The following is an 18,638-nucleotide window of genomic DNA, read 5'->3' as shown; positions in this document are numbered from 1 at the left end:
GTGACAGACTTCCTCCAACAAGATCATACCTACTCCCACAAGGCCACGCCTCCTAATAGTGCCACTTCCTTGGGGGCCATTTTCTTTCAACCCACTATATCCATGTATGTTGTGCCATATGAATATGTTACTTACTTGAAAATAATAAATTACTGGAGGGGGAAGCAGGAGGAAGGGAGGGAGGGGGACTGTGCTTGGTATGTAAAATGAAGAAAAAAAGAAAAGAAAATAATAAATTACAACTGAAAACAGGGAAGGAACCAGGTGGTGTTGGCACACTCCTTTGATCCCAGCACTCGGGAGGCAGAGGCAGTAGATCCCTGTGAGATTGAGGTCAGCCTGGTCTACAGAGAGAATTCCAGGACAGCCAGGGCTACACAGAGAAACCCTGTCTTGAGAAATCAAAAAAAGAAAACAGGGAAGGAAAAGAGTGAGTGGGTTATAATCAGCAAACAACTCAGAACCAATCAGGAACTGTCTGTGTTATTCATCTGCTAACATAGTACTGTGCAAAATACAGACGCTATGCAAGTGCTACAGCTGTGGTTAGTTTCTTCTAATTCCCGTTCCTTAATTTCTGACTCCAAAGAGGCCAAAGACACACCGAGAACAAAAGGATAGGCCTTGCCTTCAGAGAAGGCAGCCTAAAACACACCTATCCTGCTCCTTTCCTGTTCGTTCATCTTGGCATTTAGAACTGAGTGTACAGAAAACATTTCCACTGATTCTCTGTAGAATTAACTTGAATTTCCAAGGGCACTACAGAAACATTTGGGCTGAAGGCAGATGGGAAGACCATACCAAGACCATCATCCCACTGAGTAAGAAGTCACACATGAGCAATCCAGGGATGTGGGGAGGAGAAGTCTAAACTGCAAAATTCAGTAGTGTTGCCAGGAAAAACAGAATAATTTAACCAAATAACTGAGCTTTTGCTTCAAAAGTTCAGTTTTTCCTTCCTTTTTTATTTTTCTAAAACGTACGGATCAAAGACCTGTGACAGAATTTACCCACCCAACCTTGTGGACAGGAAAGAACCTTCTGTGAAGGGGGTTCTCTGGAGACAAATCTAGTCGTCTGTGATGATTCACAGCTCCCAGCGTAAAGCAGCCAAGGAGTTAAAGCACCCTTACGATTTCTGTAGTTCCAGCAACTGGCGGCGCCGCTCACTTTGCTCCAAGGAACTGTACTTGGACTTGTATTGGGATAGGCGAGGGTGTGGGGCAGCTGTGCTATTCAGTTCTTGAGACACAGAAAAGCTACCAGCTAGGGCTTGACTCAGTTCTTCCATCTTCCCTATAAAGGAAAACATAAAAGGAAATGGTTCATTAATTTAGATCATCTCATGATAATAAGGCAGTTATGATGTAATTTAAAAGAAAAAACTCACTTAACCAAAATTAGTTATTTCTGTGGAGGGAGACAAAAAGATAAATGAGTTATATATTATTAATAATAATAATAATAATAATAATGTTACTTTCTAACAGCACTTCAATAATGGTTAGTTTAATAGCTGAAGGAATAAACCTAAACACCGATCATTAAATAAAGGCACTCTTTGATTGGCTTTTTGCTGTTTTTCATCACAGTGAGCTATCCCTGACATCCAGTGATATGACTGAGCATCTTAACTTTTTTCCTAAATAGTTCAAAAGAGCCATCACTCGATAACAAATATAACTCTGAGGACATGTTTATTTGTTTGTTCTATTTTTTACCATGTAACCCTGGCTGGCTTCAAATTCACATAGACCCCTTCCGCCCACCTCTGCCCCAGATGCTGGGATTAAAGACATAGTCTAAAGAAAAAAAAAAAAAGAAGAAAGAAAGAAAGAAAGCAAAAAGAAAAGAAATTACCTGGGAGTCAGGTATGAGAGCTCACTCCTATAATCCCAATGCTTGGAAAGTTGAAGCAGGCACTCGGACCCAGAGCCATCCTCAGCTATAGAGGAAGTTTAAAGCCAGCCTCTGCTATATGAGATCCTGCTTCAGAAAACAAAAACAAGGCCAGGCATGGTCCACGCCTTTAATCCCAGCATTCGAGAGGCAGAGACAGGCAGATCTTTGAGTTTGAAGTCAGCCTGGTCTACACAGCAAATTCCAGGACAGCCAGGGCTGCACAGAGGAAACCCTGTCTCAAAAAACAAACAAACAGGGCTGGAGAGATAGCTCAGAGGTTAAGAGCACTGGCTGCTCTTGCAGAGGTCCTGAGTTCAATTCCCAGTAACCACATGGTGGCTCACAACCATCTATAATGAGATCTGGTGCCCTCTTCTGGCCTGCAGGTATACATTGCAGGCAGAACATTGTATACATAATCAATAAATAAATATTTTTAAACAAACAAACAAACAAAAAAGAACTAAAAAAATTAACCACCAAATCCAAAAAGACAGACAAACCTCTCCAAATCAATACATGGGTTGATGAAATGGATAGTACTCAAAAGGAGAAACACAAATGGCTAATTAGTATTTTTTCCAGTGTTCAATGGGGGCCCTCAAGGTAAAGGCATTTGCTGCCAAGCCTAAGGACCCGAGGCTGATCCCTAGCATCCACATAGAGAGAGGAGAGAATCAATTCCCAAACGTTGTCCTCTTACCTTCACACACATTGTGGCATGCACGCACACACAATAAATAAATACGTGTAATTTTTTGAAAATGTTCAACATCACCGGGCGGTGGTGGCACACGCCTTTAATCCCAGCACTCGGGAGGCAGAGCCAGAGACGGATCTTTGTGAGTTCCAGGCCAGCCTGGTCTACAGCGTGAGATCCAGGAAAGGCGCAAAGCTACACAGAGAAATCCTGTCTCGAAAAAAAAACAAACAAAAAAATGTTCAACATCGCTCTTTCGGGTCATGACTCCAAGATGACTCATGCCAAAAAGGGCCGCATGCCAAAAAGGGCCGCGGCCATGTGCAGTCGATTTGCTGCACAAACTGCACCCGGTGCGTGCCCAAAGACAAGGCCATTAAGAAGTTCGTCATTCAGAACACTGTAGAGGCCGCTGCTGTCAGGGCCATATCAGAAGCAAGTGTCTTCGATGCTTATGTGCTTCCCAAACTCTATGTCAAGCTGCATTGCTGCGTGAGCTGTGCTCTTCATAGCAAGGTAGTCAGGAATCGATCCGTGAAGCCCGCAAGGTCTGAACATCCCCACCACGATTTAGACGTGCTGGTGCTTCACCATGACCTCCACCAAAGCCCATGTGAAGAGGTGGCTTCAAAAAACACCTTGGAAAAATAAAATGGAACTTACACTTAAAAAAAAAAAAAGTTCAGCCAGGCGGTGGTGGCGCACGCCTTTAAACCCAGCACTCGGGAGGCAGAGCCAGGCGGATCTCTGTGAGTTCGAGGCCAGCCTGGACTACCAAGTGAGTTCCAGGAAAGGCGCAAAGCTACACAGAGAAACCCTGTCTTGAAAAACCAAAAAAAAAAAAAAAAAGTTCAACATCCATAGTCATCAGGGAAATGCAGATTAAAACCATTTGAGGTGCTGGAGATATGGCTCAGCAGTTAAGAGCATTTGCTCTTGCAGAGGACTCAGTGGTGCACATTCATGCATGCAGGCAAATGCTCATACAAATTTAAACAAAAAATTTAACTTAAAAAACGTTACTACTTTATCTCACTATAGTCAGAATGGCTATCATAAAGAAAACAAATGCTGGACAGGATGTGGGGAAATATGAACTTATATTTACTGCTGGTGGAAGTACAGACTAGTTCAGCTATTATGGAAATAGGGATGTTTCTAAAAAAGTTAAAAATAGAACTACAATATGACCCAGCAATACCACTTGTACTGCCTAATTTTATTTCAACTATGATAAAAGCTACAGTAATTTTAGAAAAAAGAACCTCAATTAAGGAAATGTCCCATGGAGCTAGAAAGATGGCTCAGCAGTTAAGAGCACTGGCTATTCTTCCAGAGGACCTGGATTCAATTTCCAGCGCCCACATGGCAGCTCACAACAGCTTGTAACTCCAGTTGCAGGGTTCAATGCATTTTGACTTCCAAAGGCTCCTGCACTCAATTAGTATACAAGCATACTTAGGCACACATACCCCCCCAATATAAATATTTAAAATGTAAATAAATAAAAATGTAAATAAACAAAAATTTAAAAAAGAAAGAAAAAAATGCCCCCCCCCAAAGCCAGGTGTGGTAACACACATGGCTTTAATTCCAGCACTTGGGAGGCAGAAGCAGGTGGATCTCTGCTATGGGATGTCTTTCTGCATGCTGTGAATATGTGTTGCTCTCACTGGTTGATAAATAAAACTGTTTGGCCAATGGTGAGGCAGAATAAGTTTAGGTGGTACTTTGAAAATGGAGATGAAGAAAGGTGGAGTTGGGGCAGATACAATCCAGCCTTCCAAGGAACAAGATGTTAGAGAACCAGTAGCCACAGCCCACATGGTGATGCATAGATTAATAGAAATGGGGTAATTTAAATGTAAGAGCTAGCTAGTAATAAGAGTGAGCCATCAGTCAAACATTTATAGTTAATATAAGCCTCTGAGTGATTATTTGGAAATGGCTGTGGGATGGGGCAGGACAGAGAAAAGCCTCTGGTTGGTTACAGATCTCTGTGAGTTGGAGGCCAGCCTAGTCTACACAGAGAGTTCCAGAACAGCTAGGGCTACATAGAGAGACCATCTCAAAAAAAAAAAAAAAAAAAGGAAAGAAAATTCCCCGACCAGACTGGCCTGTAAACAGCTTGTGGTACATTTTCTTGATTGATGATTGATATGGGAAGACCTAGTTCACTGTGGGCAGTGTCACCCCTGGGTAGGTGGTCCTGGGTGCTATAAGAAAGCAAGCTGAGTAAGCCATGAAGAGCAAGCCAGTAAGGAAACTTCCTCCATGGCCTGGAGGCATCAGTTTCTGCCTCCTGCCCTGCTTGAGTTCTTGCCCTGACCTCCCCAGTGATGGACTATTACCTGGAATTGTAAACTCTTTTCTCCTTAAGTTGCTTTTGGTCATAATTTTTATCATAGAAATAAAAAGCTGGGGGCTGGAGAGATGGCTCAGAGGTTAAGAGCATTCATTGGCTGCTCTTCCAGAGGTCCTGAGTTCAATTCTCAGCAACCACATGGTGGCTCACAAGCATCTATAATGAAATCTGGTGCCCTCTTCTGGCCTGCAGGCATACATGCGGGCAGAACACTGTATACATAATAAATAAGTAAAACTTAAAAAAAGAAAGAAAACGCTAACTAAGACACTATTTCTGGGTATATACTCAAAGATCTCTATGTCCTATCATAGAGAAACATGCACATCCATGTTTATTGCTGCATTAGTCACAAGAGCAAGGAAATGGAACCAGTTTAGATAGTCAACAGAAGAGATAATGAAAATATTGTATACAATAGCCAGGTGTGGAACATCTTTAATCCCATCACTTGGGAAACAGGACAAACCTCTGTGAGTTCCAGTCCAGCCAGGGCTAACATGAGACCCTGCCTCAAAAGGGAAGGAGATGGGAAGGAAAAGAGGGAGAGAGGGAGAGAGGTGGGGGAGATGGGGGGAGAGGAGAGGAGAGGAGAGGAGGGGAGAAGGCATACATGTTCATACATATTCAGCTATAAAGGTTGAAAACTGAAGGAAAATGGATGTAAAGCATAATTTTAAGTGAGGCAATGAAGACTTAGAAAGATAAAAATTGCATGTTTTCTCTCATATGTGGATCCTAACTTTCAATGTTTGTATATAAGTAAATAAAAGGTGGGTATAGGTAACTGAACTAGATAAGAGCTCACAAGAGGGAAGCAAGATGCATTGAAAAAGGTGTTTGGGAGGGGGGCTACAACGATGGCTCAGCAGTTAAGGGCACTGGCTGCATGTGGAGCATGGTAATGCACACCTTTGATCTCAGCACTTGGCAGGCAGAGGCAGGTGGATCTCTATGAGTTCAAGGACAGCCTGGTCTACAAAGTGAGTTTTAAGACAGACAGGCCCTGTCTCAAAAAACAAACAAAGCCTGGCTGCTCTTCTAAAGAACCTGAATTCAGGCCGGGCGGTGGTGGCGCACGCCTTTAATCCCAGCACTCGGGAGGCAGAGCCAGGCGATCTCTGTGAGTTTGAGACCAGCCTGGTCTCCAAAGCGAGTTCCAGGAAAGGCGCAAAGCTACACAGAGAAACCCTGTCTCGAAAAACAAAAACAAAAACAACGAAAAAAAAAGAACCTGAATTCAGTTCCCAGCATCCACATGGCAGCTCACAGCCATCTATACCTCCAGTTCCAAGGATCTAATGCCCTTTTTTGGCCTCTGAAGGCACCAGGCATGTACATACAAGCAAAACACTCATACAAGCCGGGGTGGTGGTGGCGGCAGATACATACAAGCAAAACACTCATGGGGAGGGGGGCTGGCGGCGGCAGCACACGCCTTTAATCCCAGCACTTGGGAGGCAGAGGCAGGCGGATCTCTGTGAGTTCGAGGCCAGCCTGGGCTACCAAGTGAGTTCCAGGAAAGGCGCAAAGCCACACAGAGAAACCCTGTCTCAAAAAGAAAAGCAAAAAAAACAAAAAACTCATACACAGGAAATGGGAAATAAAAATAAGTCTTTTAAAAGAGGAGAGGACAAAAAAAAAGAACATAATGACATGAATGCAGAAAAAAGGCTGGGAGAAAGATAAAATGAGGGTGAGATGGGAGGGAAGAGAAACAATAAAAACAGATTTTGTCTGAGTATGTCACAATGACACCTAATTCATTGTTCATAACAAGTAAATAAATACACAAATGATAAAAAGGTGGTAGCCAGGTGCAGAAGTGCACACCTATAACCACAGCACCCAGGAGGATCACCGCAAGTCTATACATTGAGTTCCAAGCCAGCTAGGAATACATTAAGGAGGCCCTGTTCCAAAACAAAAACAGAACAGTGATGAGTTCAGGCCTATAATCTCATAATCTCAGCTACTCCACAGGGTAAGGGAGGAGGATGACAAGTTAAAGGCCTGGCTGGGCTACAGAATAAGCTCATAACCAGCCTGGGTAACCTGGTAAGACCCTATCTTAGGAAAAAGAAAGGAGAGGAAAGAAAAGAAGAGAAAACCAGGTAGAACCAGGCTGACTAATGCCTAAAATCCCAGCACTAAAAGATGAAGGCAGGAAAAGAGGATCAGTAGTTCAAAGCCAGCCTCAAATACATAGGGAATTCTAGACAAGTAAGGGCCTATTGAGACCCTGCCTCAAAAAACAAACAGGCTGTAGAGATGGTTCAAGGGTTAGGAGCACTTGCCATTCCTGCTGAGAAACCGGGTTCAATTCCTAGCACCAATATAGTGGCTCACAATGATTCTGACGCCCTCTTCTGGCCTCTCCAGGCAAGCACATGGTGCACATACATAATGGTTAGGCACATAAATAATACATAAATCTTTTTAAAAGGGGGGTAGCTGGAATTATAGCTCAATACAGAAGTGTTTCCATTGCATGTGAAATGCTCCTGGTTCAATTCCCAGTCCTTCAATCCAGTCAGTCAATGTAGGCTAAGCAGCTGGCTTTGTAGCTCCGCATCAGTGTTTGGTTTTGATGGGCAGGGAGAGTGGAGTAAGGTTAATAAACATGGATTCACCATTTTAACATTTCAGTATACAGTTCTGAAGTATCTTTACATTGTTACCAACTGTTTCCATCTTGCAAAATTAACTTTCTAGCTGGTTGTGGTAAGTATGCCCATGTTATCCAAAACCTGGAAGGTTGAGACAGCAGTATTTCATCAAGTTCCAATCAGCTTGAGCTACAGAATGAAATTATCTCATTAAAAGGGAGGAGGGGGAGACTGGCTGTAGGGTGGGAGGGTGTTGCAGAGATGGCTCAGCTCTTAGGTTGGAGTTCTGGCTGCTCTTCCAGAGGCCCTGGGTTCCACATGGTGGCTCATGGCCATCTGTAAAGCAGTTCCACAAAACTGGAGCCCTCTTTCCCCCCAGCACTGCACCCATGTGGTGCACAGACATGCAGGCAAAACATCTATACACGTTCTCTTCTTTTTAAATGTGCATACACGACACATTAAAAAAAAGAGGGGAAAAAAAAAGGATGAGACTATACCTCAACTGGCAGAGTATTTACCTAACATGCACCATATCTGCCCAGGCCTTGTGTTTGAAATCCAGGAGAAAAAAGAAGAAAAAAAAAAAGAGAGAAAGAAAGAAAGCTGTATCTCTATATCCTTAAGACATTAAGGGTGCTTTTTTTTTTTTTTGGTTTTTCGAGACAGGGTTTCTCTGTGTAGCTTTGCGCCTTTCCTGGGACTCACTTGGTAGCCCAGGCTGGCCTCGAACTCACAGAGATCCGCCTGGCTCTGCCTCCCGAGTGCTGGGATTAAAGGCGTGCGTCACCACCGCCCGGCCAAGGGTGCTTTTTTTAAGAAAATTTGTTAAGTGACATACTATCGGTGTGTATTAAGGTATTTGTAATACACCCAGGAGTATTAGGATAATTATTGAGCTCCCCTCGCAACGTATCCCAATAGTATGCCACCGAAACCGTCCCTAACGGTACACTAGCGGGTGGCACACGCCTGCAATGGCAGCAAGGCTGAGAAAGGAAACGAACTCCCAAGTGTCAGTGCCACCGAATCCTCTTCCCTCCAGGCGGCCATACAACGGCAGAAACATGGCCAAACCCGACACCCTAGACTGGTTTCCCTCTCCAGGTAGCGACTGGAAAGCCAGAGTCCTGGTCCGTCGGAAGAAGTTACGGCTACGTCGGAAGAGGTACACAGAGCCAAACTCAAGACTTACCGTACCAAGGTGCCAGTCGCGCACGCCGCCGCCGCCTCCATGCACTGACCAATTAGCTGCCCTGGTGGAGCTAGGTCCGCCCCCCACTCAGGATCGCTAGCGAAACTTCCGGTCCCGCCCACCGCGGTGCATCGCGGGAGTTGGGTCGCGGCAGGCCACTACTTCCGCCCTGAGCCGGCGAGGGTGTGTGTGTGTGTTTTCATCCGTCAGGGAGGGCTTTCAGATTTAGCTTAGTGTTTGTTCTGGACTCTGGCTAGATGGTTAGCTATGCGGAGGCCTCATTCCTGAGCACATATTTATCCCGGGTCCTTTCGCCAACAAAACCGTGACTTCCGAGCCGTCCTCCCCGGGTCTGCCCAAGCTCTAGAACTGCACCCACAGCTTGCCTTTGTCTCGCCTGCGCGGTTTTCTGAATAGCTTTCAAGCTTCGAACTAATAAACGTTCTTTCCCCCATTCTCCCTTCTAACACTGCGCGGAAAGGGACCTGGCTCGATTCTTGGTAGTTAGCGTTCAGAGAGATCCTAGTCAAACCAATAAACAGTTTGCAGCATAAGATTGCTAGAGTGTAAAAAACACGATTTGCTACTTACTAAATGCTTACAACGAGCCGCTTTACTTACTTTATTTACTCGTCAGTCAACAGGAGTCTGAGCCTGGGGATGCTAGTAGTTCAGTAGGGTGTTTTCCTAGCATGCACTAACTCCTACATTCTACCCCCAAAACCACATAAACTTGTAGTGGCACCTCCCTGTAATCCCAGCTTCAGGACGTGGAAGCAGGACAATCAGAAGTTTAGGTTCATCCTCCACTACACAGCAATCTAGAGGCCAGCCTGGGCTACATGAGACTCACTCTTTTGTTAGTTTGTTTGGTTTGGGGGTTTTTTGTTTTGTTTTGTTTTTCAAGACAGGGTTTCTTTGTTTAACAGTCCTGGCTGTCCTGGAACTTACTATGTAGACCAAGCTGGCCTCAAACTCAAGAGATCCACCTGCCTCTTGCCTCCCAAGTGCTGGAATTAAAGGTGTGCACCACCACACCTGCTAAGACCCACTCTTAAAAAAAAAAAAAAAAAAAAAAAAAAAAAAGGAAGTCCAGTGTTTAAAAGTAACTTGGCCAAAATCACAGTTCTTGAATCAAGTTTGGATTTGCTGAATGTCTGACCTGCACAGAACTAAGTTGCCCATTACTATCATAACTAAACAGTAGAAACAAGCTATCAAAAGTTGGTACACATTGAGTCTAGGAATCATTCAAGATGAGGACTGGAGAGATGGCTCAGCTATTAAGAGCACTTGCTGCTCTTGCAGAAAAGACTCGGTTTAATTCCCAGCACCTACAAGGCAGCTCACACTGCTGGCAAAGCACTCACAAAATTAGGGGGCAAAAAAAAGCAATGCCAAGATGCCTGTCTCTTAGATATATAACACCATCCATTCGCATGGGAGCTCCGGGCACACAGGATTGCACTGAGACCCTGTTTTTTAAAAAAATTTCCATATTTGATGAATAAAGAGTAAACTCCTGAATTCAATATTAGAAACTTACCAAGTTTAAAACATGAAGTTGGCCCCTGTCCTCAAAAAAGAAGTGACAGATTACAGCTGGATGATGGTGACACACCTTTAATCCCAGCACTTGGGGGCAGAGACAGATGGATTTCAGAGTTTGAGGTCAGCCTGGTCTACAGAGCTAGTTCTAAGACAGCCAGGGCTACACAGAGAAACCGTTTCAAAAAAAAAAAAAACCAAAAAAAAAGTGACAAAATATATAAGTATAAAATATAAAAATAACCAAGAACCAAGTTGTGGTGACCCTTGGCTGTAACCCCAGCACTTGGGAGGTGGAGGCAGGAGGATTAGGAGTTCAAGGAAAGCTTGGCTCTATGGCAAATTTGAGACCAACATGAGAGCCTGTCTCAAAATAAGCTAACAAAGAAAAATTCTAACCCAAAGTACTTGGAACCAGCCTTAGCCTTTTTGTTTTTATTTTTGAGATAGGGTCTGGTTCTGTAGCCTAGACTGACCTCAAAATTGCTTGTGTAGCCCAAGCTGGCCTCAAATTCTCCTGCCTCCACAACCCAAAAGCTGGGATTGCAGGTATGTGGACCACACCTAGCTTCAGCTTCAACTTTGACACTGTTGTGGGGATTCACCAGAGAAGACCACTCGGACATGGGTTTAATCCAATAGAAAGTATGTATTAGCCCACCAGCAACTACATCGGGTGTTTGGGAATCTCAGTGTAGCCCTGAGCCTTTCTCAGGGTAAGTTTTTAAACACACACACACACACACAAAAAAAAAAACATGTTCTGGGTTGACATACTTCAGTTAACAAGAACAGTTAGCCAGAGCAGAACTACAGAAGCCAAAAAGCAAAAGTAAGGTTAGCACATTTAGAGACTTGCCCAGAATGATGAACTCTAATGGGTTAAGCCTATGTCTTACTTCTGGCAGGCAGTGCCATCTATGTGCTGAGTTTTATAGCCTGAATGGTACTTCCATCATGGAGGCAGTATGTGCTAAGGTCTCAGGGCTTACTAAGTCTGAGGGCCTGCTATAGACATATATAAGATGGGGAGATAACCTACAATATGTAGCTTAGAGCCCACCACAACAGTCAGATCCCTTCCCAGTTCTATACTTTGCATTTCAAGTAAGCCTGACCTACCTAGTCTTGCACTGGTGGATAAGGAAGCAAAGGAAGACTGAAGGTAGCTAAAATCACCTGCCTGTCTGAGATGACAAATTCCCCCCTCCTCAACCACCACCCCAAAGAAACTAAGTCAGTGATTTCCATCTGGCAGCTTGTCAAAGTCCTATGTGAGGTTCTTTCAGAATTTAGATCAGCACTTGAATCTACCTTGGGAGCTCTGAGATAGACCCAGAACCCCTACTTTGAAAAATCCCCACTCATGAACTCAAGCCTTAGAATTTAGAATTGGGACAGTGATTAGTAACCAAAGAAAAGAAAATGCCAGCCAGGGATGGTGGCACATGCCTTTAACTTCAGTACTTGGGAGGCAGAGGCAGGCAGATCTCTGATTTCAAGGCCAGCCTGGTAAGTTCCAGAACAGATAAGAGCTACACAATAAGATTATGTCTTTTCTTTTTTTTCTTTCTTTCTTTTTTTTTTTTTTTTTTTTCAAAACAGGTTTCTCTGTGTAGTTTTGATGCCTGTCCTAGATCTCAATCTGTAGACCAGGCTGGCCTTGAACTCACAGAGATCTGCCTGCCTCTGCCTCCCGAGTGCTGGGATTAAAGGTGTATGCCATCACCGCCCGGCTTTTCTTTTTTTCAAGACAGGGTTTCTCTATGTAGCCCTGGCTTTCCAGGAACTTACTCTATAGACCAGGCTGGCCTCGAACTGAGAGATCTGCCTGCCTTTGCCTCCCAAGTGCTGGATTAAAGAAAGCCGTGTGCTGGGGCTGGAGAGATGGCTCAGTGGTTAAGAGCACTGACTGTTCTTCCAGAGGTCCTGAGTTCAATTCCCAGCAACCACATGGTGGCTCTCAACCATCTGTAATGAGATCTGGCGTCCTCTTCTGGCCTGCAGGTATACATGCAGGCAGACCGGGACCAGGGACCGGGATCGGGATCGGGATCGGGACCGGGACCGAAACAAAACTCCCTGTAACTCCAGTTCCAGGGGCATCCAATATTCCTGGCCTCCGAGGGCACTTGCATATGCAAGTACACGTATATACATAATTAATAACAGTAATTGTAAATATTTAAAAAAAAAAAAAAACTTTTCAGCTGAATGTAGTAATACACACTTGTATCCCCTGCTACTCCAGGAGGCTGAGGTTCAAGAATTCTAAACCTGGACAACACAGACAAGACCCTGTTTCAGAAATTAAATTAAGCTGGGTGCAGTGGCTCAGGCCTGGCTGGTCTACATAGTGAGCTCCAGGACTACATTGAGACCCTGTCTCACTGCCTCCTCCAAAAAAATAAAAACCAAAAAACTATGAGCTGGTCATGGTGGTGTACACTTTAATCCCAGTACCCAAGACAGGCAGGAGAAGCTCTGTGAACCCAAGACCAGTTGTTCTACACAATGAGTTCCAGGACAGACCCTAAAAAATAAAAAGGAAAAGGAAAAAGGTGGTAGTGATTCAGGCCTTTAATCCCAGCATTTGAGAGGCAGAGGCAGAGGCAGGCGGATCTCTGTGAGTTTGAGGCCAGCCTGGTCTTCAGAGTGAGTTCCAAGACACTCAGGGCTGTTACACAGAGAAACCCTATCTCAAAAAACAAACGAATAAACACAAAAGGACTAGATTATAGCTTAGTGGCACAGTGTTCGTATAGCATGCATAAAAAAAAGATATAAATGAATTGACTGTTGCTGCTAGGAGATGCCACAAACCCCTCTAGGCCACGTTGCCAGAGCTATTTTTTTTAATTTATTCTCATTTTATGTGTATGAGTATTTTCCTGAATGTATGTGTACCATCTGATGCCCACAGAGGTCAGAAGCAGCAAATGGATCCTTGGAACTGGAGTTATAGGTGCTACCGTATAGGTGCTAGGAACCAAACCTAGGAAAAGCAAGTGCTCTGAACTGCTGAGCTCTCTCCAGCCCTATGCCATAGTTATGTAATAGGGTCACAGACCTTAGCAGGCCGCCAGACCTTAGCACAACTGACTCCATGGTGGAAGTGCCACTCATGCTATAAAGTAGCACATAGTGCCACCATCCAAAATGAAAACAGAGACCTAATCCATCAAAGTCCATAGTTCTGGGAAAGTCTCTAAATGTGCTAACCTTGCTTTTTGGCTTCTGTAGTTTTGCTTCTGTAACTGTTTCTTGTTAACTGAAGTATGTCAACCCAGAACATGGATTTTGTGCTTAAGAGCTCACCCTAAGAAAGGCTAGGGGCTACACTGGGATCCCAAACACCCAGTGTTTTTATTATCTGTGGGATAATAAAGACTTTCTGTCTGAGCAGTCTTCTCTAGTGAATACCCAAGTTATTTATAACCAAACATCCTAGCTGAGCCATCTCTCCAGCTCCTGCTTCTGTATTCTTTAAAAAGTATTAATTGTATGTGTGTGTGTGGGGGGGGGATATACATATGTAAGTGCAGATGCCTGAAGAGGCTAGAGGTATTTCATGCCCCGGGAGCTAGAGTTATAGGCAGCTATAGGTCTGACACACTGGGATCCTCTTTAAGAGGCTCCTAGTATCTGAGCCATTTCTCTGTCCCCACTTTCAGTGGTTGTTTTGCTTTTTAAGTTTTGGGGGTGGGGGGGGAAGAGTTAAGACAGGGTCTCTCTGTGTAGCCTTGGCTGTCCTGGAACTCACTCTGTAGACCAGGCTGGCCTCAGACTTAGAGAGTTCGGCCTGCCTGTGCCTCCCGAGTGCTGGGATTAAAGGTGTGAGCCTCCACTGCACAGCTCCAGTTCTGTTTCTTGCCACCACTTACCTTGAGTGTCACTTACCTTGTTATACCACTCCCCAAAAGAGGCTCACCTCCTCTTTTTGACACTTGACCTGCCTCAACCTCTCTGGTGCTGGGATCAGATGTGTACCACCTCTCACTACCACTTGGTTTTGAAATGGGCTCATGTAACCGTCTGGGCTCAAATTTCTGATCCTTCAGCCTCCACTTCACAGGTAGTATTAAAGGCATGCACCTTCACACCAAGTGTGTGTGTGTTTGGGGGGGGAGGGGTTGCTTGCACGTATGTCTATGCACTATGGGCATGCCTGGAGAACATTGGATCCCTTGGAACTGTAGTTTCTGGAAGAACAGCTAGTACTCTTGACTGCTAAGTCATCTCTTCAGCCTTTTGTTTTGCTTTTTGAGACATTCTAGCTGAGTAGCCTTGGCTGACCCCAAACTTTCAAAGTTCCTCCTGTCATTACCTCCCAAACATTCAGTGTACATCACACCAGCTCCGCCTAACCTTTTATACAGCATCTTGCTAAGACCAATCATTGCCTGGTATTGCTACTGGCTTGGAAACTCGAGCTGAGACTCTGACACACCTCTGAAGGGTTGACTATGCTGACATTGACAGTCTCTTAAAAGGGAGTATCCTAATCCATTTATCATGCAATCTGACCCAACTTCCATTCTCATCTGAAAAATGGAGAGTAACTAGTCTACATATTTAAATGGGCTTGTTGGGAGGGTTAAATAGGTTAATACATATTACCTACTTAAAACTGGGTCTGATACTTGAAAGCTTTTTGTTTGCATGTTTTACTTTTACTTATTTGGCCTGTGTAAATGCACCCAACATCACATGCATGTGGAAGAGTCGGCTCTCTCCTTCCACCATGTGGGTTGCAGGACTGAACTCAGGTTGCCAGGCTGAGCAGCAGGTGCCTCTTTCCCCACCGAGTATCTGGTCTGACACATTAATGCCTCCACCTAGTGAAGTAGAGAAAGCACATAGAACCTAAGCCTTGCCTGGTGGTGGTGACACATGCCTTTAATCCCAGCCCGGGATACACGGTGAAACCCTGTCTCAAAAAACAAAACAAAAATCCTAAACTTCATCAGTGCACACTGCAAATCTCAGCACTGGAGAGGCTGAGGCAGGAGGATCACTTGAAGTTCCAGACTAGCCTGAGCTATGTATCTGTCAAAAAAAAAAAAAAAAAAAAAAAAAAAAATCGGGCTGGAGAGATGGCTCAGTGGTTAAGAGCACTGGTTATTCTTCCAGAGGACCTGGGTTCAATTCCCAGCACCCACATGGCAGCTCATAACTGCCTATACCTCTAGTTTCAGGGGATCCAACTCCTTCACACAGACAAAATATAAAAAAATGTGTATAAAATAAAATAAAAATAAAAAATAACCACCACCTCCCCCCCAAAAAATACCTGGGCTCTGTATTCTGTCTGGGCTAAAACTTGATGCTCCCTTTACCAGTTCTATGACTTTTTTTTTTTCTTTTTGCTTCGTTTTTGGAGTAGGGGTACTTAACACTGAACCCATGACCTTGCACATAAGACTAAACACACTTTTTTTTTTTTTTTTTTGGTTTTTCGAGACAGGGTTTCTCTGTGTAGCTTTGCGCCTTTCCTGGGACTCACTTGGTAGCCCAGGCTGGCCTCGAACTCACAGAGATCCGCCTGGCTCTGCCTCCCGAGTGCTGGGATTAAAGGCGTGCGCCACCACTGCCCGGCTAAACACACATTTTACCACACCTAAGAACATCTGTTTTCAGGAATCTCCTGGGTCACTTCTAACCACTAGCTGGCCAAGCTACAGGGTGATCATTTCCTTAGGCAAGCAAACACTCCAGGCCTTTAATATGGTATTTCCTGGGGCTGGAATATCAACAGGAAGTCTTGTGGATAAAAGCCCTGCCAAAACATGCATTCCGAGAAAAGGACTGGTCAAGTGACAAATCTGTCCAGTTTGTACAACATCCTGCGGCAGACCTTTCGCCTGCAATCCTACTCCACTTCCCAGGGTTCATGAGCTAGCAAGGTCAACAGATATGGATGGATAGAAGCCTAAGTAAGAAGAAAAAATTTTGCACTTAACAAGGTGGTGGGGACATTTATTGGCATAAGGAAAAGATTTCTTTAAACGGGGAGTGAACACTTGAACATTCAAGTCGCACCGTTTTATATATAAAACGAAAACAAAAACCTAACCCAAATCCTCCATCTGTACAGTCCTATTTCAAGATGACAGAGCAAAGGAGGAAAGAGGGAACGTCCCTGCTTCCACACCACAAAGTTTAAGGCGTAAGAAGCTAACAATCCCCAGTGCAGTACAACAAAACTGCTTCCGAATGACTCCCGAGACAGTCATTTAATTATCAGTCCAAATTCTAAGAAAATTTCCCGGAATAAAGGGGCGATTCTCCCCATCCCCGACTCAGTGACCTGTAGTTGAGAAGCCACGGGGACAAGACTCGTTAGGCATCCAGATCAAAGTCATCGCGCTCCTCATTGTACTCCAGCACGTGCCGCTTGATCTTGGACGAGTCCACCCAAGTGACAAAGTCCTCCATGCTGCGAGTGACGAGAAAGGCAGGATCGGTGACCACGTCTGGGCCCACGCGGACGTGACCCTGCTCCACAAAGGCCACAGCAGCCTGGAGGTGCTGCGCCATGCGCAGCTTGAGGAGCAAAGTAGGCAGGCGGCGGCGGCAGAAGGACGAGGCTGAGACGAAGTCGCAGAGTTCTAGCGAGCCACGCGTGGGCACCAGGCCGAGAGCGTAGAGCTTGTCCAACAGCGCCGCCGAGGCGCGCACGCGAAAGGGGTCGCGCTCAGGGAGGTCGCGCAGGCGCCGCGCCAGCTCGCGCACGGCGCGGCTCAGCTGGTTGTAGCGCGTGTACTCCTCGCGCCGCTGGAGCCCGTACCGCCGCAGCACGCGCAGCTCGTGAAGGTTGTGGTCGGTGACCTCCCAGTTTAGGAAGTCCACCTGCTTCAGCAGCTTCTGCTCGTGGAACTTAAGCTTCCGCACCATGTTGGAGAATGCCAAGAGCCAGTTGAGAGCACGTTGATAACGCAGTACAACTTCCGCCTCGGCGCGGGAAGACCCCGCCGTCCAGCCTTCTGGGCCAATAAAAAGAAGGCGGAAGACCACGCCCCCGTTGTTTGATTGGTCCAACTTAGGAACTTCCTGTTGGGGGGGGAGACCAGCGGGAGGTCAGAAAGGCGTATCCTGCGAAATGAGCTTCTTAGCTGCCAGGAATTATCTAATCTAGTACTCAGTAATTTTATCTCAGATTTCTGTCTTTGGTGACCTTGAAGAGAGTTTGCCCCGCAAGAGCTGCAAACGTTACTTTCGGGAGAGGAGTGACTGCTTTTGAGGGTATTTACTCTGCTAGAAGATGTGATTAGAACTGTGCGAACTTCTCGCGCCAGTGGTCCCTAGAGCTGGCGAATAGTCCCACCTCAGCCTGCAACAGGTCCATCCACTGGGCTGGGAAAGGGATTCTCCTTGCCAAGTAGTACTGAGCAGCACCAAACCTCTGGCATTCTGGTTTCCTGGACGTTTCCTTGACGTACGTAATCAGGGTGGGAAGCAGCCTGACATCTGGCTTTTACTCTTTTGAGACTGTGTGTCTCCCTAGGTAGCCCAAGCCAGCCATGAATTCGCCGTAATCCAACCAGCCTCAGTCTTCCAGAATGCTGAGATTCCGAACATGAGCTAGTACGGTCATCTATTTATTTGTTTTATTTTATTTATTTGTTTGTTTGTTTGTTTATATTTATTTATTTATTTATTTATTTATTAAAGATTTATTTAGGGGGCTGGAGAGATAGCTCAGTGGTTAAGAGCACTGGCTGCTCTTCCAGAGGTCCTGAGTTCAATTCCCAGCAACCACATGATGACTCACAACCATCTATAATGAGATCTGGCGCCCTCTTCTGGCCTGCAGGCATACATGCATGCAGAACACTGTATACATAATAAATAAATAAATTTAAAAAAAAAAAGATTTATTTATTTATTATGTATACAGCATGTGTGCCTGCAGGCCAGAAGAGGGCACCAGATCTCGTTTACAGATGGTTGTGAGCCACCATGTGGTTGCTGGGAATTGAACTCAGGACCTCTGGAAGAGCAGTCAGTGCTCTTAACCACTGAGCCATCTCTCCAGCCCCTATTTTTATTTATTTTTAAGACAGAGTTTCTCTGTGTAGTTTTGGTGCCTGTCCTGAAACTCGCTCTGTAGACCAGGCTGGCCTCGAACTCGCAGAGATCCGCCTGGCTCTGCCTCCCGAGTGCTGGGATTAAAGGCGTGCGCCACCACCGCCCGGCCTGTTTTATTTTATTTTATTGAGAGACAGGGTCTCTCTATGTAGCCCTGCCTGTCCTGGTACTGTTTGTGTAGACCAAGCTGGCCTCCCAAATGCTGGAATTAAAGGCTTGCTTCATTAC

The 18,638-nt window shown here is 45.2% G+C and overlaps 2 protein-coding genes across 4 annotated transcripts in view; both read right to left on the bottom strand.

Moving 5' to 3' along the window:
- Snupn (snurportin 1) overlaps positions 1-8,894 on the bottom strand; it is a 34,427-nt gene extending 25,533 nt beyond the window's left edge. Inside the window, exons 1-2 of one of the 3 annotated variants that reach the window (XM_052761330.1) lie at positions 8,772-8,894; positions 1,134-1,296 (exon numbers count right to left, since the gene is read on the bottom strand). In XM_052761330.1, coding sequence (XP_052617290.1) covers positions 1,134-1,291 — 158 coding nt within the window. In that variant the 5' untranslated portion in view covers positions 1,292-1,296; positions 8,772-8,894. Of the gene's footprint in view, positions 1-1,133; positions 1,297-2,605; positions 3,219-8,771 lie in introns of those variants that run through there. The other 2 variants (XM_052761348.1, XM_052761339.1) reach the window with 2 other exon arrangements.
- A 7,387-nt stretch (positions 8,895-16,281) lies between these two features.
- Imp3 (IMP U3 small nucleolar ribonucleoprotein 3) lies at positions 16,282-17,290 on the bottom strand. The gene has a single exon (XM_052761322.1). It carries the CDS (start codon positions 17,214-17,216, stop codon positions 16,662-16,664), a length of 555 nt encoding a protein of 184 aa, XP_052617282.1. The 5' UTR covers positions 17,217-17,290; the 3' UTR covers positions 16,282-16,661.
- Positions 17,291-18,638: the final 1,348 nt, after the last annotated feature.

The sequence above is a fragment of the Peromyscus californicus genome, unplaced genomic scaffold (assembly GCF_007827085.1).
Source record: "Peromyscus californicus insignis strain IS unplaced genomic scaffold, ASM782708v3 Scaffold_11__1_contigs__length_118956290, whole genome shotgun sequence".
NCBI classification, from domain to species: Eukaryota; Metazoa; Chordata; class Mammalia; order Rodentia; family Cricetidae; genus Peromyscus; species Peromyscus californicus.
The sequence above is the reverse complement of the archived record's forward strand: the minus strand, read 5'-3'. Positions and strand labels throughout refer to the sequence as shown.

Bases quoted from the DNA above. Each gene is read 5' to 3' on its own strand.
- Imp3 (XM_052761322.1), bottom strand. From the start codon at position 17,216: ATGGTGCGGAAGCTTAAGTTCCACGAGCAGAAGCTGCTGAAGCAGGTG.